Here is a 20,640-nt window from a genome sequence, read left to right as displayed (position 1 = left end):
CGGCAAGCGCAGGCGCACTCACTGCAGACAAGTGCCTCACCGCCTCCCTGGAACCCGCTGCAGTGCGCAAGCGCGCAACATCTCTGTTTCCCTCCCTTCAGCCCCTTCACCCCCACCCCCCCCTTTCCCCTTCAAGAAGCCGGCTCCGGGGCGCGCTCTCCCCTGTGAGGAGGCCGGAGGCCGGACACTGGAGGCGCTGTCTCCGCTCCCGTTAGATCATGTACCAGCCCAGTCGAGGGGCGGCCCGGCGTCTCGGCCCCTGCCTCCGCACATACCAGGCTCGCCCCCAGGTGAGAGCAGAGGGGAAACGGGAAGGGAGGAGAGGGGGCGGGGAGAGACCCTCCTCAGAGCCGGCGTGCGGGGCGGAGCGCGCGCCCCTAGGCGCAAGCGCAGTGGCGTCCTACCGCCCCTTCTCACCTATGCAGGGCGGTGCGTGGAGGGGCGAGGGGTCGCTGGGACTTCAGGACTGCGCAGCGCGGCGTGGAGTGCACGGGGTGTTCTCCCGGGTCTAGGGCGTGCAGGCGGGGTTGAAGCAGGGACGGCGGGGCGCGGCCGCATTTCGCCGGCGTTTCCGCGGTTACCTGTGCCTGGAGGTGATTTGAAGGACAGGGGGCGGAGAGGTTCGCAGCCTGGCCGCGGAGCCGCCCCGGCATTCCGAGGTCCCGACCAGACAGACCTGCGGGCCGCCCTCTGCAGCCGGCGCATCTTATACCGGCATAGCGGTCTGGGCAGGAAGGCCGGCCTGGTTGGATCCGGTTCGGGCCCCTGAGCCGGGCCGGGCAAAATGGCCACGCCCCCGGCGGAGACGGCTCTTCGGGGACCGAGGTACCCGCAGGGCCAGCCAGCCTTCCCGGAAGTGAGACCCCCCCCCCGGCCCCCCAGGGGCTCCCTGAGAGCGGAGGGACTCGGGCTAGGCCTGACTTTGGGTGACCTCCCGCCCGTCGCACTTTCAACGTCGGTAAACCAGAGGAATGAAGCCCAACCTTTCACGGCCTCCTGGGCTTGTTTGTGTCATTAGAGGAGCCCGAAATGATAGTCGCTTACATTTGCATACAACTTACGGATGGCGAAGTTTTATTTACATTTATTATGTCATATGGTTCTCAAAACAATTCAGTGTGGCTTCATCGTGCTCGTTTATAAGAGGGCATTTATAAGAGACAGGCATAGGGAATGAGAGTGCCTAAGGTGTCAGAATGTAATCAGAGCTAGGAGAAATGTCTTCTTACAGTTGGATGTTTTTTTCTATCACACACTTAGTGGTGGAGTTTTGTTGAGGGCTACATCATTTTATCCACAGTACACTAAAATCTGTTGCTCCGTTCCTTTGTTCATTTTTCAAAATATCAGGATTCTTTCTGTAAGAGAGGTGTAACTGCCCGCAAACAGTGTTGGGATCTTAAACAAATGTAAAGGTATTTACTAACGTTTCTGGGGAAGTACTTGTACCTGCTTCCTCCTGTTTTCAGTAGAGATGGAGATGAATTCATCCCAAATTCCTCCTCCCAGGAGGAGCAGGTGGGATAGGAAGCATATTAATGAAGAGTTTAGAGGAGGGGGCATCAGGCAGCTAGATTCTTACATTTTTCCCTTTTATTCTTCCTCCTTAGGACCAGCTTTCTCCACGGGCTCTACCATTCCCACCCCTTTGGCCCCCCTCCACCACAACCACTTCTCCATCTTCTCTTCTCGGGTCTCCCCCACCCCCTCCCATCTGGCTGCTGCCTCGAGCTCCCCCACTACCTCTCCCTCAGATCCAGGCCCTCAGCTCACCATGGGTGGTTCTTCCTCCAGGAAAGGGGGAGGAGGGCCCAGGACCTGAGCTGCATAGTGGCTGCCTGGATGGGCTTAGGAGCCTATTTGAGGGACCTCCCTGCCCCTGTCCTGGGGCTTTGATACCTTTCCAAGCCCCTGGGACCTGTCGCCCTTCCCCTGCCACTCCACCAGGAGATCCGAGTATGGAGGAACACCTGGCTGTCATGTATGAGAGACTGAGACGAGAGGTAAGTCAGCTTGAAAGTGGCTTTCATCTGCAGTGAGAAGGGATGTAGGTAATACTTGGAAGTAGAGGGTTAGTCAACTGGATTTTCTTGGAATTAACAAGGCAGGAAAAGATGTTCTTCAGTTTGGATTTAAGGGAAGTTAAACATGCGATGACGTGACTTTTTACTCAGAGGGGAGTAAGGAGGCATCAAAAAGAGAAAACTGACAAGTAGGATCATCTTTTCTTTCCTCCTGGGCTGATGCCTTCTTCTTCCACCTAGCTTCCCAATCTCTTCCTTCACTCCCACGACTATACTCTCTACTCATCGGATGTGGAATTCATCAATGAGATCCTGAACATCCGTACCAAGTGAGAATCCAGGCACGGGTAGGGCCTTGGGGAGGAAAAGCACCACGTGCTTTCTACTTGATCTTTTTCATTTACCAGAGAAGGTCCTGCCACTTCTCGCAACTGTTTCCCGTTCCCCAGACAGAGGCCAGTTTGGTTTTCTAATTATGCCATCGTGAGCGATCTTTCCCGTCCCTTCTTCGCAGGGGCCGGACATGGTACATTCTGTCGCTGACCCTGTGCCGCTTCCTGGCCTGGAACTATTTTGCACAGCTTCGGTTGGAGGTTCTACAGCTGACCCGCCACCCAGAGAATTGGACCCTGCAAGCCCGCTGGCGGCTTGTGGGGCTGCCCGTCCACATGCTCTTTCTGCGTTTCTACAAGCGTGACAAGGAAGAGCTTTATCGGTAAGAGAAGGGAGAAAAGATCCGGTTTCCTAATCCTACCTTCAGGACTCTGGGCTAGTCTTCCAGACAATCCTTGATCTACCCTGACTTGACTGCAGGCTCCTTGAGGGCAGGGATTTTCTCTATTTTAACATAACAGAAATCAGGGACTTTGAGGGTGTTAGGAAACCTCTAGACTCAGTTTCTTTTTGTACATTATGTGGCACATGGTAGTCATTCAAGTGTTTAGTGAACAGATGAAAATTCCTGGCTACTAAGTTGAGCCTCGCAACCTTAGGTAGAGTATTTGGTAAATTTCTGGCATAGAATAGAATCCCAGGAAATTGTTAGGCTCAGCCCAAACCAATGATTCTCAAACTTTGCTGCATGGTGGAATCATCTAAGGATCTTTAAAAAATATTGGTGCCAGACGTTCTGATTTAAGTGGGACAGGGTACAACCTGGGCATCAGGAGTTTTTGTAGTTCTCCAGGTGATCTGATATGCAGCAAAATTTAGGAACTACTGGCTTAAACAAATGCTTGAATTAAACTTTGGGACCAGTCACCTCCCTCAGTAAGCTTCTCTTTTTCCCTTCACCAGGACCTATGATGCCTATTCCACCTTCTACCTGAATTCCAGCGGCCTCATTTGTCGCCATCGCCTAGACAGAGTGAGTCCTTAGGCTGGGTGGGGATGGGGTGAAGGTGTAGAACATCCCACCAGCTGGCATTAACCTCTGTCCCTGCAGCTGATGCCTTCACACTCGGCCCCAACGCCTGTGAAGAAGCTGCTAGTGGGAGCCTTGGTGGCTCTGGGACTGTCAGAGCCAGAACCCAACTTACACTTGTGTTCCAAGACCTGATCCGGGAACTGGGGTGGAGGCAGCACTGAAGACTTTGCTATATACGCACAAGAGGAAGAGGTGGAGGTGGAGACCTGGAATCTCAGGAGCCAGCTTCCTCCCCTCTTTATTCTTTTTTTTTGCCATCTCATGCTGTGTAAAGCTGCTGTGTAATTTAACTTGTAAATAATAAAGTCCAAGTGAATATATGAGAATTTCCATGTCACCTTCTCTGCATCTCAAAAGTTCCCACAAGCTTGGGGCACCTGGCTGGCTCAGTCGGTAGAGCAAACGACTCTTGATCTTGGGGCCGTGAGTTCAAGCCCCATGCTGGGCACGGAGCCTACTTAAAATAATTCTTTCGCTCCATTTCTCTTTCTCAAATAAATAAAATCTTTAAAAAATAAATAAAAAAGTTCCCACAAGCTTTATTCCAAAAATAGATATTAAATAATGTTACAGAAGGAAAAGGAGCTGGTGTTGGGTTCTGATGGTGTCCCCTCCCCTTTACCCTAGTTCTTCTCGTGTCTTGCCTGTTTTTTTTGGCATTTTCTTAGAATGGGGATCTTCTAGCTCCTTGGCCTTATAATAGTGGGGAGCCACCTCCAGAAGCCAACTGCTCTCAATCTCCAATACCTACAAGAGGAGAGAAAAAATCAGTAGGATTCCCCTTTTTCCAACCTAGACTCTAATGTATGTGTGATCAAAAGAGTTTCTTTCTTCCACCTTTGACTACAGGGCTAGGGGAAAGGTGCCAGGCTCTACTACTATATACCCCAAGGGCAGACACACCTCTACACGTCATTCAGAATCCCCAGTAAACTATCCCTAAAAAACCTGATCATAAAGACTGTAAAGTACACTCAGGACAGAGATCCCATCTGCTTTGTTCACCATTCTCACCCCAGCATCTGAAACACCAGGATAATAGGCATTCAAATATGCACTAAATGAATATGCAGTTCTTCAGTCTTAGCAGATGCTGACATAGCTGTCAAGACACAATGCCTTTCTATTTCATCCTACCTTACACCAATGTGTGTGCCTGTTTCTCTGCTGGTCTCAGCAACTTGAACCTGGGTTTTTAGCTTGCTAGGATCCCTGCCCCCCATCTTCACTGTCCTGGGCAGGGGAAGGTCCCCTCACCTGTCTCATGAACTCCTTGGTGGTCAAGACAAGTTCGTGGTAGAGCAGCCAGCGTGGCTGTTCCTCGAAGAGGGAGGAGTTGGGGTGAATGAACACCGTCTGCCGCTGTTTGACTGTGCGGTAGCCGCTCCGGGTCAGCCGAGCCGTGTGGTAGAAGTAGCCAGCAGTGATGGCCTGAGGGGCGGGCAGGAAAGACAGTCACCTGGAAAGCCACACACCTGGCGACGCTGACACTCACTACCTTTTTAGTTCAGGCTTCTGGAGAACCAAATAGGTAAGGAATACATGAAGAAGCCACTGAGAAGGAACCCCTCGGTTCCTTCTCAATGGGAAGTTCCTCAGTGGGAAGACAGCCCAGAAGAGCACACCTTCCACAGGGGAACAGGGCACACCCTCAGGCTGGAGGGACCGCTGCAGGCCCCCAGAGCAGCTTTGCTCTGCAGGCGGAGGGGATGTGGGCGACAGGGAGACCAGGCAAGCGCTGACCTTGCGGACACGGATATAGTCCCCCTGGCAAGAGCTGAGACCAACTTCCACGCGCTCCAAGAGCCCCTCCAGCTGTTCCCGCACATCCCGGGCTCGGCGCATTGATCGGAACTGCACAAAGTTCTCATAGCACCACTGGGAAGAGTAACCGCTCTCAGCCCACTGGGAAGATGGTTACAAAAAAAGGGGGAGGTTAGTGTACAGAGAAACAGAGCTCCCCCAGGCCTCTGTCCCTCCCGTCGTCACCCGAGCCCCGTGACCTGCGTATAAACGTTCAGCAGAACCAGGTGGTCTCCACCAGGGAGGAAGAAGTTGACCCGGGCGTTGTCGGCATGGACAAGCTTGTCCTTGGGCCGGTAGAAGATGGAGCTGTTCACACACAGCATGGCAGCCACCGTCAGGATCTCTTCGGAACAGCTGTACCTGGGGCAGGAAGGGCGACGCGTGAGGGCTCCAAGGAAGACACACAGCAACAGACACGCGGGAAGGGGAAAAGTGATCGCTGTGCGGGTGTGTCCTCACACGGAGACTGCCGCTGGGACAATGGCTACAAATCAGAGCGGACAGATTCTGGTGGTGGCGATGGCAGTACGGGTGGGTGTCGAGGAGGTGGGCTATCCGTGGAGGTGGGGGCAGGAAAGCGCTGGGGACTTCCGAGGGTAGGAAGGATTTCTGCAGGAGGAAGGGGTGTATCATGTGCATCAGGGAAAGACGGCACTTCAGGTTCATGTAATGACCTCTGCCCTCAACTACGGCAGCGGAATGGCATTTAAAGGTGGTCCCTCCGCAACTACGTCTAAATGTTAAGAGCCCCAAACCTTAGGAAGGAGAAAGTCTCCAAACCAGTCCACACAGCACTCCTCACAGGTGCTAAGTCTTCCACATCCATTTATGCCCCCAAATTTTGTCTGTCAATCTTACTCATTTGGTTAAGTGTCTTACTGCCCCTGTGGAGCCTCAAAAGGGGCAGTTAAGAGTTTTCTAATAACTTATTTGTTAAAGAATGATACAGTAGGGAGAAAAAGAGGAAAAAGAGCAATGTAACAAAGACGGCACCATAGCCAGCTGGTGTGCCGGGGGCCCGGCCCAGGGGGCAGGGGTGGGGGTGCGGTGTGGTGCTTACTTCTCAGAGGCCAAGATCATTTTAGATAACATGGGGTCCACCGGTAGCTCTGCCATCTTTCGGCCAGACTAAGGAGAGGAAAAAGAGTTGAGGCCAGTCCTCCCTCAGGTGTCCCTCCACCACTCAAGAGGTCACCCCAACCCCCTTCATCCTGCCCCAGCCCATGCTGCCCTCCCACCTCACCGTGGTGAGCTCCCCAAGGTGGTTGAGGGCTCCCAGAGCATACAGCTGCTCCAAAGCCAACAGTAGGGTCTCATACGGTGGAGGGTCCAGGAAATCAAAGTGCATTAGGTCATGGATCCCTGAGGAAAGATGTGACGGGCTAGAACAGTTTCTCTGCAGGGATCAGTGACTCTAGCCCCACGACCCTCCTCTCTCAGGAGGACTGGGGGACCCCAAATAACCTAAGCTCTTGAGCAGCAACACAACATTGCCCAGGCTGGTCCTCTGGATCTCTGGCACGGTGGTTTCCTCCAGCTCGTGCTGATAGGCCCAGGCAGTATACAGGCGGAAGCACTTGCCGGCAGCCACCCGACCGGCCCGGCCAGCCCGCTGATTGGCTGAGGCCTGGAAAGGAAGGAGAGGCAGGCCTGCTGACAATTGGAGAGGGAAAAGGGAAAGAGCAATACTGATGTAAGAAATCTGAGAGGATGTAGGCTGCTTATTCCCTGTCCTCTAAGAAGCTCCCACAGGCTTCTGAGTTGAACCTTCCCCATGGAGACCCTGCTGGAGCCCAGTCAGGCTGACCTTGCTGCACGGCGTGATAGTGAGGGATTCCATGCCCGTGCGAGGGTTGTAGCTCTTCTGCTTACAGAACCCTGGATCCAGCACATAAATGATGCCTTCGATGGTGAGTGACGTCTCAGCGATGTTTGTTGCCACAACCACCTGAGTGAGAGGGTGCAGAGTCACCCGGAGACCCCACCCACCGCGTGACCTAAAAAAGCCATCCTGGAAGATTCGGATAGAGAAGCAGCTGCAGATAAAGGACAGGAGCTGAGGGGATTCGCGTCTAAAGTCAGGAGAGGGGGACAAGGCCAGGCAGGAGCGAGGGAGAGTAGGGATGAACAGGGACATAATGTGGAAAGGAAATGGGAGAAGAAGGGTTAGAACTGTTTTCAGAGATGGGAGAGGGGGTCCAGGTCCCTGCCTCCATCTTTCCCACCAGCACTTGCACGCGCATCCTCATCCAGGACTTGCTGCAAGAGCCTCCTCGTGTGTCTCACTGCCTCTACTCCTGGCCCTGCTTACCTGGCATCATTCTGGCATCCAGATGGCCCTTTAAAAATGTAAACCTGTCACATCACTAACCCCATCCATCAGTGGCTTCCCGTCCTCCTTGAGAATTATATTCCAGCCCCTTAAGGCCCTGAGTCCTCTAGCCCTGGCTACCTTTCTGCCCTCACCTCCGAGCATTATGGGCTCCCTCGCTCCACTCCTGCACACTGCTGCTCCCTGGCTGGGTAGAGCACTCTCCTCCCTCGGGTCCTTGGCATGAGCTGTCCCCTCTATTGGACACACTCACCTCCCAGATATCAGCCTGGCTCCCTCCTTCACTGGGTTCAGGCCTCAGCTTCCCTTTCACCTTACTGGAGAAGGAGAGGCCTTCCCTAGACCCCAAGGAAAATACCTTCCTGCCATTCCGCACTCCCACTCCCCTGGGGTCAGTCTCCATCTCCCCATGTGGCACTGTATCTCTCCATGGCACTGGTCACAAATCAGCATTGTGTATTTACGTGTCCACTGCCTCCTAACTTACGTTAGACTGTACACTCTGTGAAGCTAGGGACTTTGCTCTGTTCATCATTGTATCTTCATTCCCTAGAACAGCACCCGGCATGTGGGAGGGGCTCGTTAAATATTTGTTGAATGGAAGTTTCGTCTTTGCTCAAAACCCTTTGATTGCCACCCAATCGTCTAAAGTCCAAATGCTTCCAACTGCTATCAAAGGCCCTCCCTAATCTCAGTCCAGAGTTGTTTTCACCATGTGGACCATCCCCTCAACCTTCTAGATTACACTCTGACCTCAAACATACCTTAGGCCTTACTCTGGAATTCCCTACCTTTTTTCTTAAAAGATCCAGATCAAATCCCACCTTCTGGCACACCAAGGACTTCCCTTCTCCTCTGCGCCCCCACAGTGCTGACTTACCCAGTCACGTATTTGGCTGTGTCTCAGTTCATGCTGAATTCATCCTCTCCCCAGCTCTGGAGGCGAGGGACTGACTACTACTGAGCCTTGTGGCTGCAGCAGGGCCCAGGACATATCTTGCATAGGGCAGGCACATACTCTCTTTTTCACTACTAGTTGTGTGAACTATAGGGGTGAAGAATGTGGGTTTCTCCAACTGACCTTTCGTGCCCCAGGGGGTGTGGGCTGGAAGATACGAGCCTGCATGTCAGAAGGCAGGTTGGCATAAATGGGTAACACCAAGAGCTCCCGGATTTTGGAGCCGAGGCGGCGGCAGCGATCCTGAAGCATCTCACAGGCGGCCTCAATCTCCTCCTGGATTTGGGATGGCGAGAGCAGCACAGGCCCCGGAGTGACCTAAGGCCCACCTGCCAGCTCTGTCTTCCCCTGGGATACATCACTGCCCCTCCCCCCGCTTCTCACACCTGTCCCGTCAGGAACACCAGGATATCCCCAGGGGGCTGGGTCACATGGATCTGCAGCACAGACACTACACAAGCTTCCAGGTAGTCAGCCTCTGGAGCCTAGGGAGGAGGAGGAAAGGGGTCACAGGAAGGCCATCTGTTTGGGAAACTTCTTCTCCCAGCTCAATAACCAGTTTATCCCAGTTCCCTTTTGGACTCTCCAATTCCCCTTCCCTCCCTGGGACAACCTTCTCCAAAGGCCCAGGCTTTGCTGCCTCACACTTAAGCCCACCCTCCCTGAGGGGAGCACCTTGGTATAGAAGATGTCAACTGGAAACCTGCGTCCAGGGATTCGGAAGACAGGGGCATCATCAAAGAAGGTGGAAAAACGGGCAGTGTCCAGTGTGGCTGAAGCCACCAAAACCTTCAGCTCAGGCCGGAAGCGAGCAACGTCTTTGATTAACCCAAAGAGAATGTCTGTGTGTAGGGTCCGTTCATGAGCCTCATCTACCATCACCACACTGGGGAGAGATCAGGGGAGCAGTGAGCCAGGAAAGCTGGCCAGGAGAGGACACCAGGATCCCCTGGGCGAGGGCACAGAGGGAAGCAAAGAGCCCGAGGGTGAATGTGGGAGGAGGGGGTTCCAAAGGGAAGCCAATCACCCCCGTCAGGGAAGACAAAGAGAAAGTTAAAGAAGACCAAGACCCCGAAGCCTGCAGCTTATCCCAGCCTGGGAGGACAGCAGCCAAGATTTGGAGGCTGGAAGCCAAGGCCGGGACAAGTCAGACATCCTCTCTGGGTCAGAGTCACGGGTCTGTGAGAGTCAACAGAAGTAAGTGTATCTGTTTTAAAGGGGAAAAAAAAGTGAGAGCAGGGCCTCTTTGAACAAGGCTGGCTCCCCGGGCTGGCTGGGAATGAACAGCCAGACCTGAGCCACCATGATTCGAAGAGCCCAGGAGGCTGTCCCTGTTGGCCCTGCTGCCTCCTTCTAGGGAGAGAGACCGGGCAAGCCTTTCTGCCCCAAGCTTAGAGGGCCCTGCAGGATTTTTGGTCTCCTCCTTAGTTATCTGAGTGCCACGACTTCTTTATCCTTGCTCAAGTCTTTGGATTTCGAGGTGACAGCCAAGCCTGCAGGAGCTCACCCCGACTATGCTGCTGAAGCCCCCAGCTGTTCTACAAAGCAGGCTGGCTTGATAGGAAAGCCCTACACCCCAAACACTCTTGCACTGGCTAGCCTTCTATGGGTTCTGAGATTTCTGCAAGGCATGTGAAGGCTCAAATCATATTTGTCCTATTGCTCCATTTGTGATTTTTTTTTAAAGATTTTATTTATTTATTTCAGAAAGAGAGAGAATGAGAGACAGAGAGTACATGAGAGGGGGGAGGGTCAGAGGGAGAAGCAGACTCTCTGCCGAGCAGGGAGCCCGATGCGGGACTCGATCCCGGGACTCCAGGATCATGACCTGAGCCGAAGGCAGTCGCTTAACCAACTGAGCCACCCAGGCGCCCCTCCATTTGTGATCTTCTAAGACCAGAACGTCAGAGCCTCCTAAGAGCTAAGAAAGCTCATATTGCTCGGCTGGCGTGACCCCACCACAGGCCATGCACAGACCCCCTCTCCTCCTAAACACATTCGTCCGAGTCCTGCCTGGCCAACACCAGCACTGAGAACTCACTATTCACAGACCAAGCCATTCCAAGACCTGGGCCAGAGGCCCAAGAGTGAGGGCCCCAGCACACCGACAGCCCCTCCAATCTCCACCACTCCGGCTTCGTAGTACTGCGCTGAAATCTGTCTCCCTGTAACCTCTCTCATCATTGCTAGTTGCGCTCTCTGGGGTCATGTGAAACAAGTCTGACTTCTTTGTCCATGTGAACCAGGAGGTCTCCCCTGAGTTTCTCCTCTCTAAGATGAACATTCTAAATTTCTTCAAAGGGTCTTCATGTGGCTTTTTAAGTCTCCACAGCACCGCTCTACCATCCTGATGTTTTCTAAACTCTGGGGAGCGAGGGAGAGAACTTCTCTGCAGTCTCTTCTACCTCATCTCCATGGCACCTGCAGGTCAGTCCTAGGACCGTCCACACCATAAAGATTCAAGAACTGGTGGGCTAGTCAGAAGACAAAGGCCAAACTAGCTGGATGAGAAGAAAGGAGAGAAAGGCCGGAGATTTAAGGAGCTACAGGAAGGTGCTGAAGGGGAGGAAGGCAGTAGACTGGGTGGAAGAGAAGATGGTGGCTCTCTCGTGGGAGACGGGAACCCTATGTGTACCTGTAACTTGCGAGGTCAGGTTCAGAGAGGAACTCCCGGAGGAGCATCCCATCTGTCATGTAGCGGAGGACAGTTCGCTCTGATGTGCAGTCCTCAAAGCGGATGCTGTAGCCAACCTGTCAAAAGGGCCATTAGCGATCGAGATTGGACTGGTGCTCCCTGAAAGGAGTGCAGGGCTAGGGGATGAGGGGTCAGTGCCTGGACCTGTGGTGTGAAGCCCTGCACAGTGTGGAGTACGTCTCAGACCCTAGAGGCTCCCCTCCCTGCTCAGTCCCCATAGATCTTACCTCATTCCCAAGCTTCACACCCATCTCCCGGGCCACCCGGGCAGCCACACTCATGGCTGCTACTCTCCGGGGCTGGGTACAGGCAATCTTCATTCCCTTCTTTGTGTAACCCTGAAGGACAAGAGAAGAGGCTTTTCCTTGGCTAAATATGCTCCTTGGGGGGTAGGGGGGGCACCTGGGTGGCTCAGTCAGTTAAGTGTCTGCCTTTGGCTCAGGTCATGATCCCAGGGTCCTGGGATCGAGTCCTGCATCGGGCTCCCTGCTCAGCGGGGAGTCTGTTTCTCCCTCTCACTCTGCCCCCCTGCCCCCGGCTCGTGCTCTCTCTCTCAAATAAATAAAATCTTTTTTTTTTTTAAGATTTTTATTTATTTATTTGAGGGAGAGAGAATGAGAGATAGAGAGCACGAGAGGGAAGAGGGTCAGAGGGAGCAGCAGACTTCCCGCTGAGCAGGGAGCCCGATGCGGGACTCGATCCCGGGACTCCAGGATCATGACCTGAGCCGAAGGCAGTCGCTTAACCGACTGAGCCACCCAGGCGCCCTAAATAAAATCTTTAATAAATAAATAAATATGCTCCTGGGGCCCAAGATAATTCAGAGAAAGAAGGTGTAAATGTACAACAAGGCAGGGGAAAAGGAGGGAACAGAAACTGAAAAGCAGACCACCAGGGCAGACATAAGGATGGCAAACCCTAGGGCCCTCAAGGGCATCCTCATCCAGCCCTGAGAGTCCCAGCCTTCTGGGTAATCACATTCCGGCTCACCTAGATTTGAGTTGGAAAAGGACAGACCCACTGGGGCAGACCCAGAAGCAAAGGGGAACAAAAAAGGGTGAAAAGGCAGGAAACCGAGTCCTCTGACTCGTTCTTTGGCCCTTGCAGAGGAATGATGGCCAAGCTGGTTGGCGTGGGAAGGTCCCCAGCCCACCATCTATCCGTCTACAGGTCTTTCCAAAGGGAACGTTGGAACTAGACACAGACACGGTGGCAGAAGCGAGAACAGAAAAACGAAAAGGGTTTGTCCTTATTCTTAAGAAACTCACAATTTAGTGGAAAAGACTAAATGACTAAAGATGGAGAAGCTAAGTGACTACTCAAAACAACATGTAAAAGGAGGTCTGACAGGACTGTGCTTGTCAAGGGTCGGTGCTCGGCAACCTGGAGGGTGTGAATGACTGTACCTCCTCAAAGAGATACTGCGGGATCTGGGTGGTCTTCCCGGAGCCCGTCTCACCCTCGATGATGAGGACCTGGTGATCAGCAATAGCTGCCAGGAGCTCCTCGCGGAAGGGGAACACTGGGAGGCTACGGCGGACAGCCTGGATGGACTCCTTCTGCTGGGCCTGGGTTGGGGGCGGTGGGCCTGATGGCTCCTGAGGAGAAAGAGGGGCGTGAGCTTCAGGGCTGGCTTCCCGGCCTCCTTAGAACGTCCCAGAGTTCTCCCACTCACCTCGTCGCCCTGGAGCTGAGTGGCCCGCACAAACTCGATGGTCTCCTCTTCCTCCAGCACCAGCTGATACTTGGGCTCCTGGGAAGCAGCATCTCGGGCCCCAAACTTCAGGGATGCTGCCCCCAGCCGGGCCTCCTCCCAGCGTCTCTGCTCCTCCCCAGGGGCGCCTGATTCCTCCTCCACTAGATCCATAGGTCGTGCTGGCTGTGGAAAGAAGGACACGTGAAGACAGAGGAATGCCCTCTCCCCAGGCCTCTCCTTCCCCGTCACTACCCCCACCCACTGGGGTCGGCCAAGGCACTGTCCAGGGTCCTGAAGACCTCCCGCCCCTCAGCTTGGGGAGCAGGGCTGAAGTGGACTCTGCTTTGCCTCACCTGGCCTCGGGTCTCCTCGGGCATGTGGTAACGATTGGTGGCCTCCAGCTTCTCCTGCTCCCCAGCCGCCCGGTACTCTCGGGCTAGATCACGAACTCGCCGCTTGTATTTGAGCTCCCGCCGTTCATGTCGGCTCAGCTCCACATCCCCAAAAAGAAACTCCTCATCAGCCAGCTCTGCCTCCAGGTCCTCAAGCTTCTCTCGCTCCCGCTTAGCCAAGTACTCTCGGCGGGATTTCTTCCGCAGCTCAGGGACCTGGGTTAAGACAGGGCAGCCAAATCTTCACCTCGCTGGGACAGCAACCCCTTCCTTACCTATCCGTAAGAGTGACAAATTCCCTGACAGGCCAGCAGTGTCCCTTGGCAATGTCCAACCTGACTAATGGTGTGCCCCAAGCCGGGCCCATGTGAAAGCCACACACTGACCCTACACGCTATCTTCTAGCAGCACAATCCTGCTGGAAGGTCCTTCTGAACAGCCTCACCGTCTTTGTCAACATAGATACACTAGGGCAATTATTTGAATATTTTAGATTTTCTTCTTACTATTTTATTCGACTTAGTGGAAAGGAGGAAAACAAAAGGGCTAATACCAGCATTTAGAAGCACAGATCTCAAACTGAAAACAAGTGAGACTATTAGAAACCACTGGATGTGCCAACAGGAGGTAATCTTCAGCCTCAGTTAGATGCTCCCTGGTCTGAAATCAAATGACTATAGTTTGGGAAAAGGGGGAAAATACACTATACACAAAAAACTGGAAGTACAGCATCAGAGAGTGTTTTTGTAAGGCAAGATGTAATCAGAAATGCTTAGCCTCTGAACCTCTCCCCAATTCATACAATGTGTCATCTGGCTTCTACATGTTTCCTTTGACAGGAGCTTTTCAGGACACATTATGGATGACAGTAAAAGACTGGCCACATCCTTAAGGCCTTTCTCAGCTCTCACCATGAGCCCTCCCACTGTGGCAACAGTGTCTTCCCTTTGATCAAAACAACCTCCTCTACTGTGGTGGCAAAACCTCATCAAGCCCTCTCCTTGGGAGCCCCAATTCTATTTAATTGCTTGGCTTTTCTTGTTTGTTCTATGAAAACTTAAAAGGAACTTATGCTCATGATCTAATCTGAGTACCACAATCAAATACTCTTTCAACCTGATGGAGGGAGGAGATGGATGTTCTTTTAAAATATGGGCAAAAAAACCAGGGCAATGTGAAGGGCACCTGGATGGCTCGGTGAGAAGAGCATGCAACTCTTGATCTTGGGGTCCTGAGTTCGAACTCCACACTGGGTGTAGAGATTACTAAAAAAAAAATAAAATAAATAACCACCAAAAAAACCCCCCCCAAACCAAAACAACCCAGCTCAGGGCAATTTGAGTATCAAAAAGAAAAATGAGGGGCGCCTGGGTGCCTCAGTCGGTTAAGCGACTGCCTTCGGCTCAGGTCACGATCCTGGAGTCCCAGGATCGAGTCCCGCATCGGGCTCCCTGCTCGGCAGAGAGTCTGCTTCTCCCTCTGACCCTCCCCCCTCTCATGTACTCTCTCTCTCTCATTCTCATTCTCTCAAATAAATAAATAAATCTTAAAAAAAAAAGAAAAATGATATGCAACTATAAAATATTGAGAAATAAAAATTCATGAGTCTAATGTGACACACATACACACAAAAAATGGGAAAAAAGCTTTTGTTACCAGTGAGGTGACTATTAGATCAAACTCCTTTTTCTCAAAATTAGTAATTAAACGTTTGCTCTGCCTTTTAAGATTTACTTGTTTGTTTGCTTATTTATTTTTCAGAGAGAGAGAGCATGAGTGGGAAGGGGGTGAGGGGGAGAGAGAGAATATCAAGCAGACTGTGTGCCAAGCTCGGAGCCCGACGCAGGGCTCAATCTCCCAACCCTGAGATCATAACCTGAGCTGAAATCAAGTCAGATGCTTAACTGAGCCCCCCAGGTGGCCCACTTGCTCTGCCTTTTAAGAAGGAATTGTAGCTCATGCCTAGTTTTTTTCTTTTTTTTTTTAAGACTTATTTACTGGGGCAGCTGGGTGGCTCAGATGGTTAAGTGGCTGCCTTTGGCTCAGGTCATGATCTCAGGTCCTGGGATCGAGCCCCACATTGGGCTCCCTGCTCAGCGGGGAGTCTGCTTCTCCCTTTTTCCCTGCCTCTCCTCCTGCTTGTGCTTTCTCTCAATAAATAAAATCTTAAAAAAAAAAAGACTTATTTATTTATTTATTTGAGAGAGAGAGAGAGAGAGAGAGAGAGCAATGCAAGCAGGGGAAGGGAAGAAGATGAGGGAGAAGGAGAGAAGCGGACTTCTCCCTGAGGGCAAAGTCCCATGTGGGGCTGGATCTCACCGCCCTGAGATCATGACCTGAGCCGAAATCAAGAGTCTGATGCTTAACTGACTGAGTCACCCAAGCGCCCTGCTCATTCCTAGTTGTTAAGGAAACGTTCTTCTCTACATAAAAAGGTTAGCCAATAAATGTAGAAGGAATGTCAGGCTCTAAAAATCACCTTGTTGTAATCCCCAGTGAAACAGCAGATTTAGGAAAGGATTAGTAGTGATTATACTAAAACCGTTAGATGGGGCGCCTGGGTGGCTCAGTCGTTAGGCAGCTGCCTTCGGCTCAGGTCATGATCCCAGGGTCCTGGGATCGAGCCCCACATCGGGCTTCCTGCTTGGTGGGAAGCCTGCTTCTCCCTCTCCCACTCCCCCTGCTTGTGTTCTTGCTCTCGCTACCTCTCTCTCTGTCAAAAAAAAAAAAAAAACATTAGATGAAGGGCTGTTGGCAGAAACGCTACCTGCACTAACAGGTACACAGTCAGTGCGTCCCCCCGATGTGGTGTAATATGAAGTGCACATCGCCACCCAAGAAGTGTTCTGTCACAACTTTTTAATCTGAGTTGAGGCAAGATTTAGACCCAACTTCCACTTTAAAGGAAGCAGGGCATAGAAGAACTCAACACCATAAGGTAAAGAGTCAGATAAATCCAGAATGTGGGGCATGGTACAAGATGAGAGCGAGAGAAAATAGGAAACAAGTGAACAAAAGAGACAACCACCAGATGCAATGCATGAAACCTGACTGGGTTCTGGTTTGAAAAGAGCAGGTACTGAAGACATTTTGGGGTAACTGGAGAAATTTTATTGTGAACAGGTTCCTCATTGATACATGAGAATTACTGTTCATCTTCTGGGGTATGGACAATGGCACTGTGGTTTTAGAGGACAGAGTCCTCATTCTTAGGAGAGACATACTGATGGGATAAAATGCCATGATGTCTAAACTCCTTTAAAAAGCTGAGAAAGAAAAAAAAAAAAAGCCCACATTTACACAGCCATTGCAAATACTACACATAATATTAGCCATTTCTGAATCTTAGTAGTTTCTATATGAGAGTTTATTATACTCCTCTCTTAACTTTCCTGTTTGGAAGTTTTCACGATTGAAAAGGAAAAAAATAAATAAATTCTGGCAAATAAAAACATTGCGCCCATACTGACAGATGGCTCAGAAGTCTCTGACCATGGTGGGTCCTGAGATGGCTTGGCCAGGAGAGACCTGAGTTCCACTAGGCCAGTTTTAGGATCTCAAGGGTCTCAAAATTCTTTTGAGAATCCGAAGTGTGACCTTACTTGGGAAGACCAGGCCTTTGGAAAACCGCTTACCCTACCAAAACTCACACCATGACAAGTTCAGTTCATGAGTTATAAGGGCTGTGTCCCCATTCAGAAAGAAGAAACTCAGGAAACTAGAGGAAGATCACTAGACCATGTTTGGGATGGAGGGATTAGGTGGTAGGAAGGTATTTGGAATTGGGTGTGCCCAAGCTGACCAGACAGCACACACCTCAGCAGTGGGATGGCAGCCCTGCCCCCATCCTCCAGCCAGCCCCTTGGATGTTCCAGCTGACCTCTGATCACATCTCCTTAAATCTCAGGGAAAGCTCACATCTCCCTCACGAACACAGTGTGATTCAGATCCTAAGGAGTAAGATGGTTTGTGGGCAGCTTCTTTCCCACTACAACTTAAGTAAGTCCTTGGCAAGCTCCTGTCAAAACAGACCTGACAGCCCATCAGCATCCCCACTGTACTTCCTTTGTGTCCCTTTTCCCTACCCCAAACCACTTCATCAGAAAATTATTTCTTTCGCCTTCTTACGGTTGGCTTCCTGGGCACTAGGACTCACCATGGCTTTCCGGTCTTCCTCGGCCATCTTCAGGCGCTTCTGAGCCTCTTCATAAGCCTAGGAGAAGAAACCAAGAGTGGAGGGCTGTAAGGCCAAAATCTCCCACAGCCACTCCCCCTCTAGAATCACAAGGCTCATTCGGATTTACCATTGCATAAAGAAACGGGCCTTCTCAGTGAGGAATCTCAAGGGCTACAGGTTCGGCAGAGGGTCGCCACAGCCAGAGGACCCAGAAAGGCCCTCTTACTATAAAGATGAACACCACCAGAGCCCATCCTGGTCTTCCCGGAGATCAACATCTCTGCAATCACACCCAACCTCAGGTCTGACCCAGGGATCTTCCTGCGGATTTATAGAACATGCTGCTCTTATGTACCTTCTTGTCTGACCGCTCCAGGACATTTCGAGTTCGATCTTTGTCCCGCTGCCGAACCCGCTCAGCGAAGGCATCACGTTCCTCCAGGTCCTGAAGGCGCTCTCGCTCCGTCCGCTCCCACTCATCCTCCGACTCTGGCTTCCCAGTCTGCTGTTTACTCCCCCTGCAGCCCAGCCCGAAGGATTAGATAAGGCCTCCTACGAGGCTTATCGCCCCCCTCATCCCGTCCCATCCTTTCTCACCCTGCTTCTGACTTACCCTGTCTTTTTTTTCCCCTTCTCAGAAATCTCTTCCTCCTCTTCTTCCTCCTCCTGACATTTCTTCCTGAGGTATTTCCGTTTTTTATGCTTCTTCTGGAGACTGCTCCCAGCTCTACCTACGGTCTCCTCGCTGCTCTCCTCACTGTCTTCCAGCAACTTATAGGATCGGTTCTTCTCCAGCAGGGCTCGTGCCTCTCGCTCGGCCACCCGAGCTGGCTTTTCTACCACTGCCTTCCGTGGTACCTATCAGAAGGGAAGATAATGGGATGTGAGCAACTCCTGATCTCTGCCAACCTACTTTGCCCCATTCCGAATTTAAGGAATGACCTGATCTTAAACCAGCCTTCATTGTGTCTTTTCCCCATGGCTTCACACCATGTTCATCAATCAGCCTGAATTGGGCTTCTCAGCTTCTGAATCTCCTTGTAGTCATTCACTTAACAAACATTTAATGAAGCCTGTCTGATGCACCAGGTACTTACTAGGGACCAAAAGACAACAATCCCTGCCCTCATGGAATTTATTTTACATTCTCAAAACCAATTCTCAGTTGTTCAGCCTCTGTTCTTCCCCACGACTAAGTCATCCCAATGCAAGAACTGATATGCTACAAGGACTGGTTTGCAGAGGCCTGTCATAAGCTTGGCACTGTACCAGATTCCAGGATACATGCTAAACAGATATACATAAAGTCCCTATGCTCATACCACTTAGGTTCTAAACTCATCTCCCGCCAGGCACCAGATGTGACAACCAAAGCAGGCTACTTGCCATTCTATGAACATGCTGAACACTTTCTCTCTTCCATATACCTAACTAAGCACCTGTTCTGTAAGGTGCTGTCAGGTGGGAGAAATGCAAAGACAAGAAATACAGAGTCCTGTCCTCCCGGAGCTCACCTTTACAGCTTTATTCCTTCTCCCTTCTCTACCAGACAGATTTTGGGGACTCTTTGGGGCTGCTTCCCCTGATCACTACGCCTACCTTTTCTGCCTTTTCCACAGCACTTCTCACATATCTTTTCTATAGCCTCACTAGTCAAAGTGTAGCCTGTGGACCATGGGATTCACCAGGAAACTAGTTAGAAATGCAAAAACTAAGATCCCATCCCGAAACTACCTAATCGGAATCTGCATTTTAATAAGGGTCCTGGATGAGTCGCACGCATATTAAAGTTCGAGAAACACTGCTCTATAACACTTAACGTTCCTTGAACTTCTTCCCAGAGCTGGACGTCCAGCACGTAGCACAGTACCCAGGCGACAACGGACAAAAGCTACGTGCTTGTGAACTGAACTTGCTTAATTCCCGGAAAGCCAGTTAGCCCAGCCTCACCTGGACAAATAACCTGGGGCCCCTCCCCTGCTCCACCTCCTCTCCCGCCACTCCCACGCCTGGCCCCGCCCCGCCCCTCTCGACACCTTGTTCCACAGCCTCAGGGCGAAGTCCCGCGCTGGCCCGCTGAGGTCCAGGGTGTCGGTGTCTCGCAGGCGCTGCACAAACTCCTCGGCCGAGGCGCAGCGCTGCGCGGTACCAATCAGGAACTGGGCTACGTGCCGCTCGCTCAGCCCCAGCACCGAGTGCAGCTCGTCCTGCACCCAGCGCTCCAGCCCAGCCGGCGTCGCCATGATGACCCACGCTGCCCCGTTTCCGGCCCTGAACTGTCTCGAGTAGCCACGCTGGTGGCTGGGCCCGTCGGAGGCCTGGAGGCCTGGAACCCTGGGCCGGAGTCTGAGTTCCGCAAAGTACCTGCCTTAGGACCTTGGGGCTCGGTTTCCGACAGCCCGAAACCGTCTTCCCGGATCAGGGAGGCCGGTAACGGCCGGTCATTTCCGGCCTAAGCACTACGGTGGCCGAGCCAGTTCAAACTTAACGGAACCGCTCGTGAAGCTCGGGGTAAAACGTTTTATTTCCGCCTCCAGTTAAGTCTCTCTGTCGCCCTCTGATGGCCGGTCTGTGGTTACCTCACTCGCTCATTCAACATAATGCTGTGTGCTAAGCACAATTTTTAGTTGCTGGGGATATGGCAAGGAACTAATTAGACAAAAACCCCTTACGGAAGGGAGGGGGGAAGACAAGATACATAATAAATAAAACATGTAAGTCCTATGGAGCCAAAAATAATGCAAGGTTTGTGTGTTGGGGGGAGATTATATCTCAAATTGGAAGGTTAGGGCCATGTTGATGAAAGATTAGCCCATGCTGATTAGGAGTAACCTTTGCTAGTACCGGCACCTGCCGCAGGAATGAATACAGGTTAGACGTAATCGAAGACCTCCAAGCAGGAAGAAACAGGGTCTGGGGGAAAAAACCAAAGGTGCCCTCTTTTCTTGGTGCTCTCAGAAAGGTGCTTTTTTTTTTTTTTTTTAAGATTTTATTCGTTTATTAGAGAGAAAGAGCACGAGTGGGGTACGGGGCAGAGGGAGAAGTAGACTCCACACGGAGCAGGGAGCCAGACCTGGGGCTCCATTCGGAGACCCCGGGACCATGACCTGAGCCAAAGGCGGACCTCAACCGAC

The 20,640-nt window shown here is 51.8% G+C and overlaps 2 protein-coding genes across 2 annotated transcripts; one reads left to right on the top strand and one right to left on the bottom strand.

Annotated features, from left to right (window-relative positions):
• Window positions 1–108: 108 nt before the first annotated feature.
• CUNH6orf136 (chromosome unknown C6orf136 homolog) lies at window positions 109–3,770 on the top strand. The gene is made up of 6 exons (XM_028091060.2): window positions 109–290; window positions 1,611–2,003; window positions 2,265–2,353; window positions 2,539–2,739; window positions 3,321–3,390; window positions 3,469–3,770. The coding sequence occupies exons 1-6, from the start codon at window positions 219–221 to the stop codon at window positions 3,580–3,582; spliced, it is 939 nt and encodes a 312-aa protein (XP_027946861.1). The 5' UTR covers window positions 109–218; the 3' UTR covers window positions 3,583–3,770.
• A 195-nt stretch (window positions 3,771–3,965) lies between these two features.
• Window positions 3,966–19,989, bottom strand: DHX16 (DEAH-box helicase 16). Its single transcript, XM_028091083.2, has 20 exons — window positions 19,543–19,989; window positions 18,120–18,364; window positions 17,862–18,024; window positions 17,486–17,542; window positions 13,291–13,545; window positions 12,917–13,120; window positions 12,648–12,839; window positions 11,469–11,579; window positions 11,182–11,297; window positions 9,222–9,432; window positions 8,933–9,031; window positions 8,670–8,822; window positions 7,064–7,204; window positions 6,721–6,883; window positions 6,500–6,618; window positions 6,317–6,384; window positions 5,454–5,616; window positions 5,194–5,355; window positions 4,708–4,881; window positions 3,966–4,197 (listed from the first exon to the last, which is right to left on the bottom strand). Exons 1-20 carry the CDS (start codon window positions 19,747–19,749, stop codon window positions 4,069–4,071), a joined length of 3,132 nt encoding a protein of 1,043 aa, XP_027946884.1. The 5' UTR covers window positions 19,750–19,989; the 3' UTR covers window positions 3,966–4,068.
• Window positions 19,990–20,640: the final 651 nt, after the last annotated feature.

Source organism: Eumetopias jubatus, unplaced genomic scaffold (assembly GCF_037043125.1).
Source record: "Eumetopias jubatus isolate StellerSeaLion01/CBP00866 unplaced genomic scaffold, mEumJub1_p1.0 scaffold_6, whole genome shotgun sequence".
Classification (NCBI taxonomy): Eukaryota; Metazoa; Chordata; class Mammalia; order Carnivora; family Otariidae; genus Eumetopias; species Eumetopias jubatus.
Note: the sequence above shows the minus strand (reverse complement) of the source record. Positions and strands in the feature narration are given on the sequence as shown.

What these genes read in the sequence shown, in the direction of transcription:
- CUNH6orf136 (XM_028091060.2), top strand. Translation starts at nt 219, where the DNA reads ATGTACCAGCCCAGTCGAGGGGCGGCCCGGCGTCTCGGCCCCTGCCTC. An exon ending in CATACCAGGCTCGCCCCCAG is followed by an intron (nt 291 to 1,610) that starts GTGAGAGCAGAG and finishes CTTCCTCCTTAG; the next exon opens with GACCAGCTTTCTCCACGGGC. An exon ending in GTCGCCATCGCCTAGACAGA is followed by an intron (nt 3,391 to 3,468) that starts GTGAGTCCTTAG and finishes CTGTCCCTGCAG; the next exon opens with CTGATGCCTTCACACTCGGC.
- DHX16 (XM_028091083.2), bottom strand. Translation starts at nt 19,749, where the DNA reads ATGGCGACGCCGGCTGGGCTGGAGCGCTGGGTGCAGGACGAGCTGCAC. An exon ending in CGCAGTATCTCTTTGAGGAG is followed by an intron (nt 11,580 to 12,647) that starts GTACAGTCATTC and finishes CTTGTCCTTCAG; the next exon opens with GGTTACACAAAGAAGGGAAT. An exon ending in CTATCACGCCGTGCAGCAAG is followed by an intron (nt 6,884 to 7,063) that starts GTCAGCCTGACT and finishes CTTCCTTTCCAG; the next exon opens with GCCTCAGCCAATCAGCGGGC.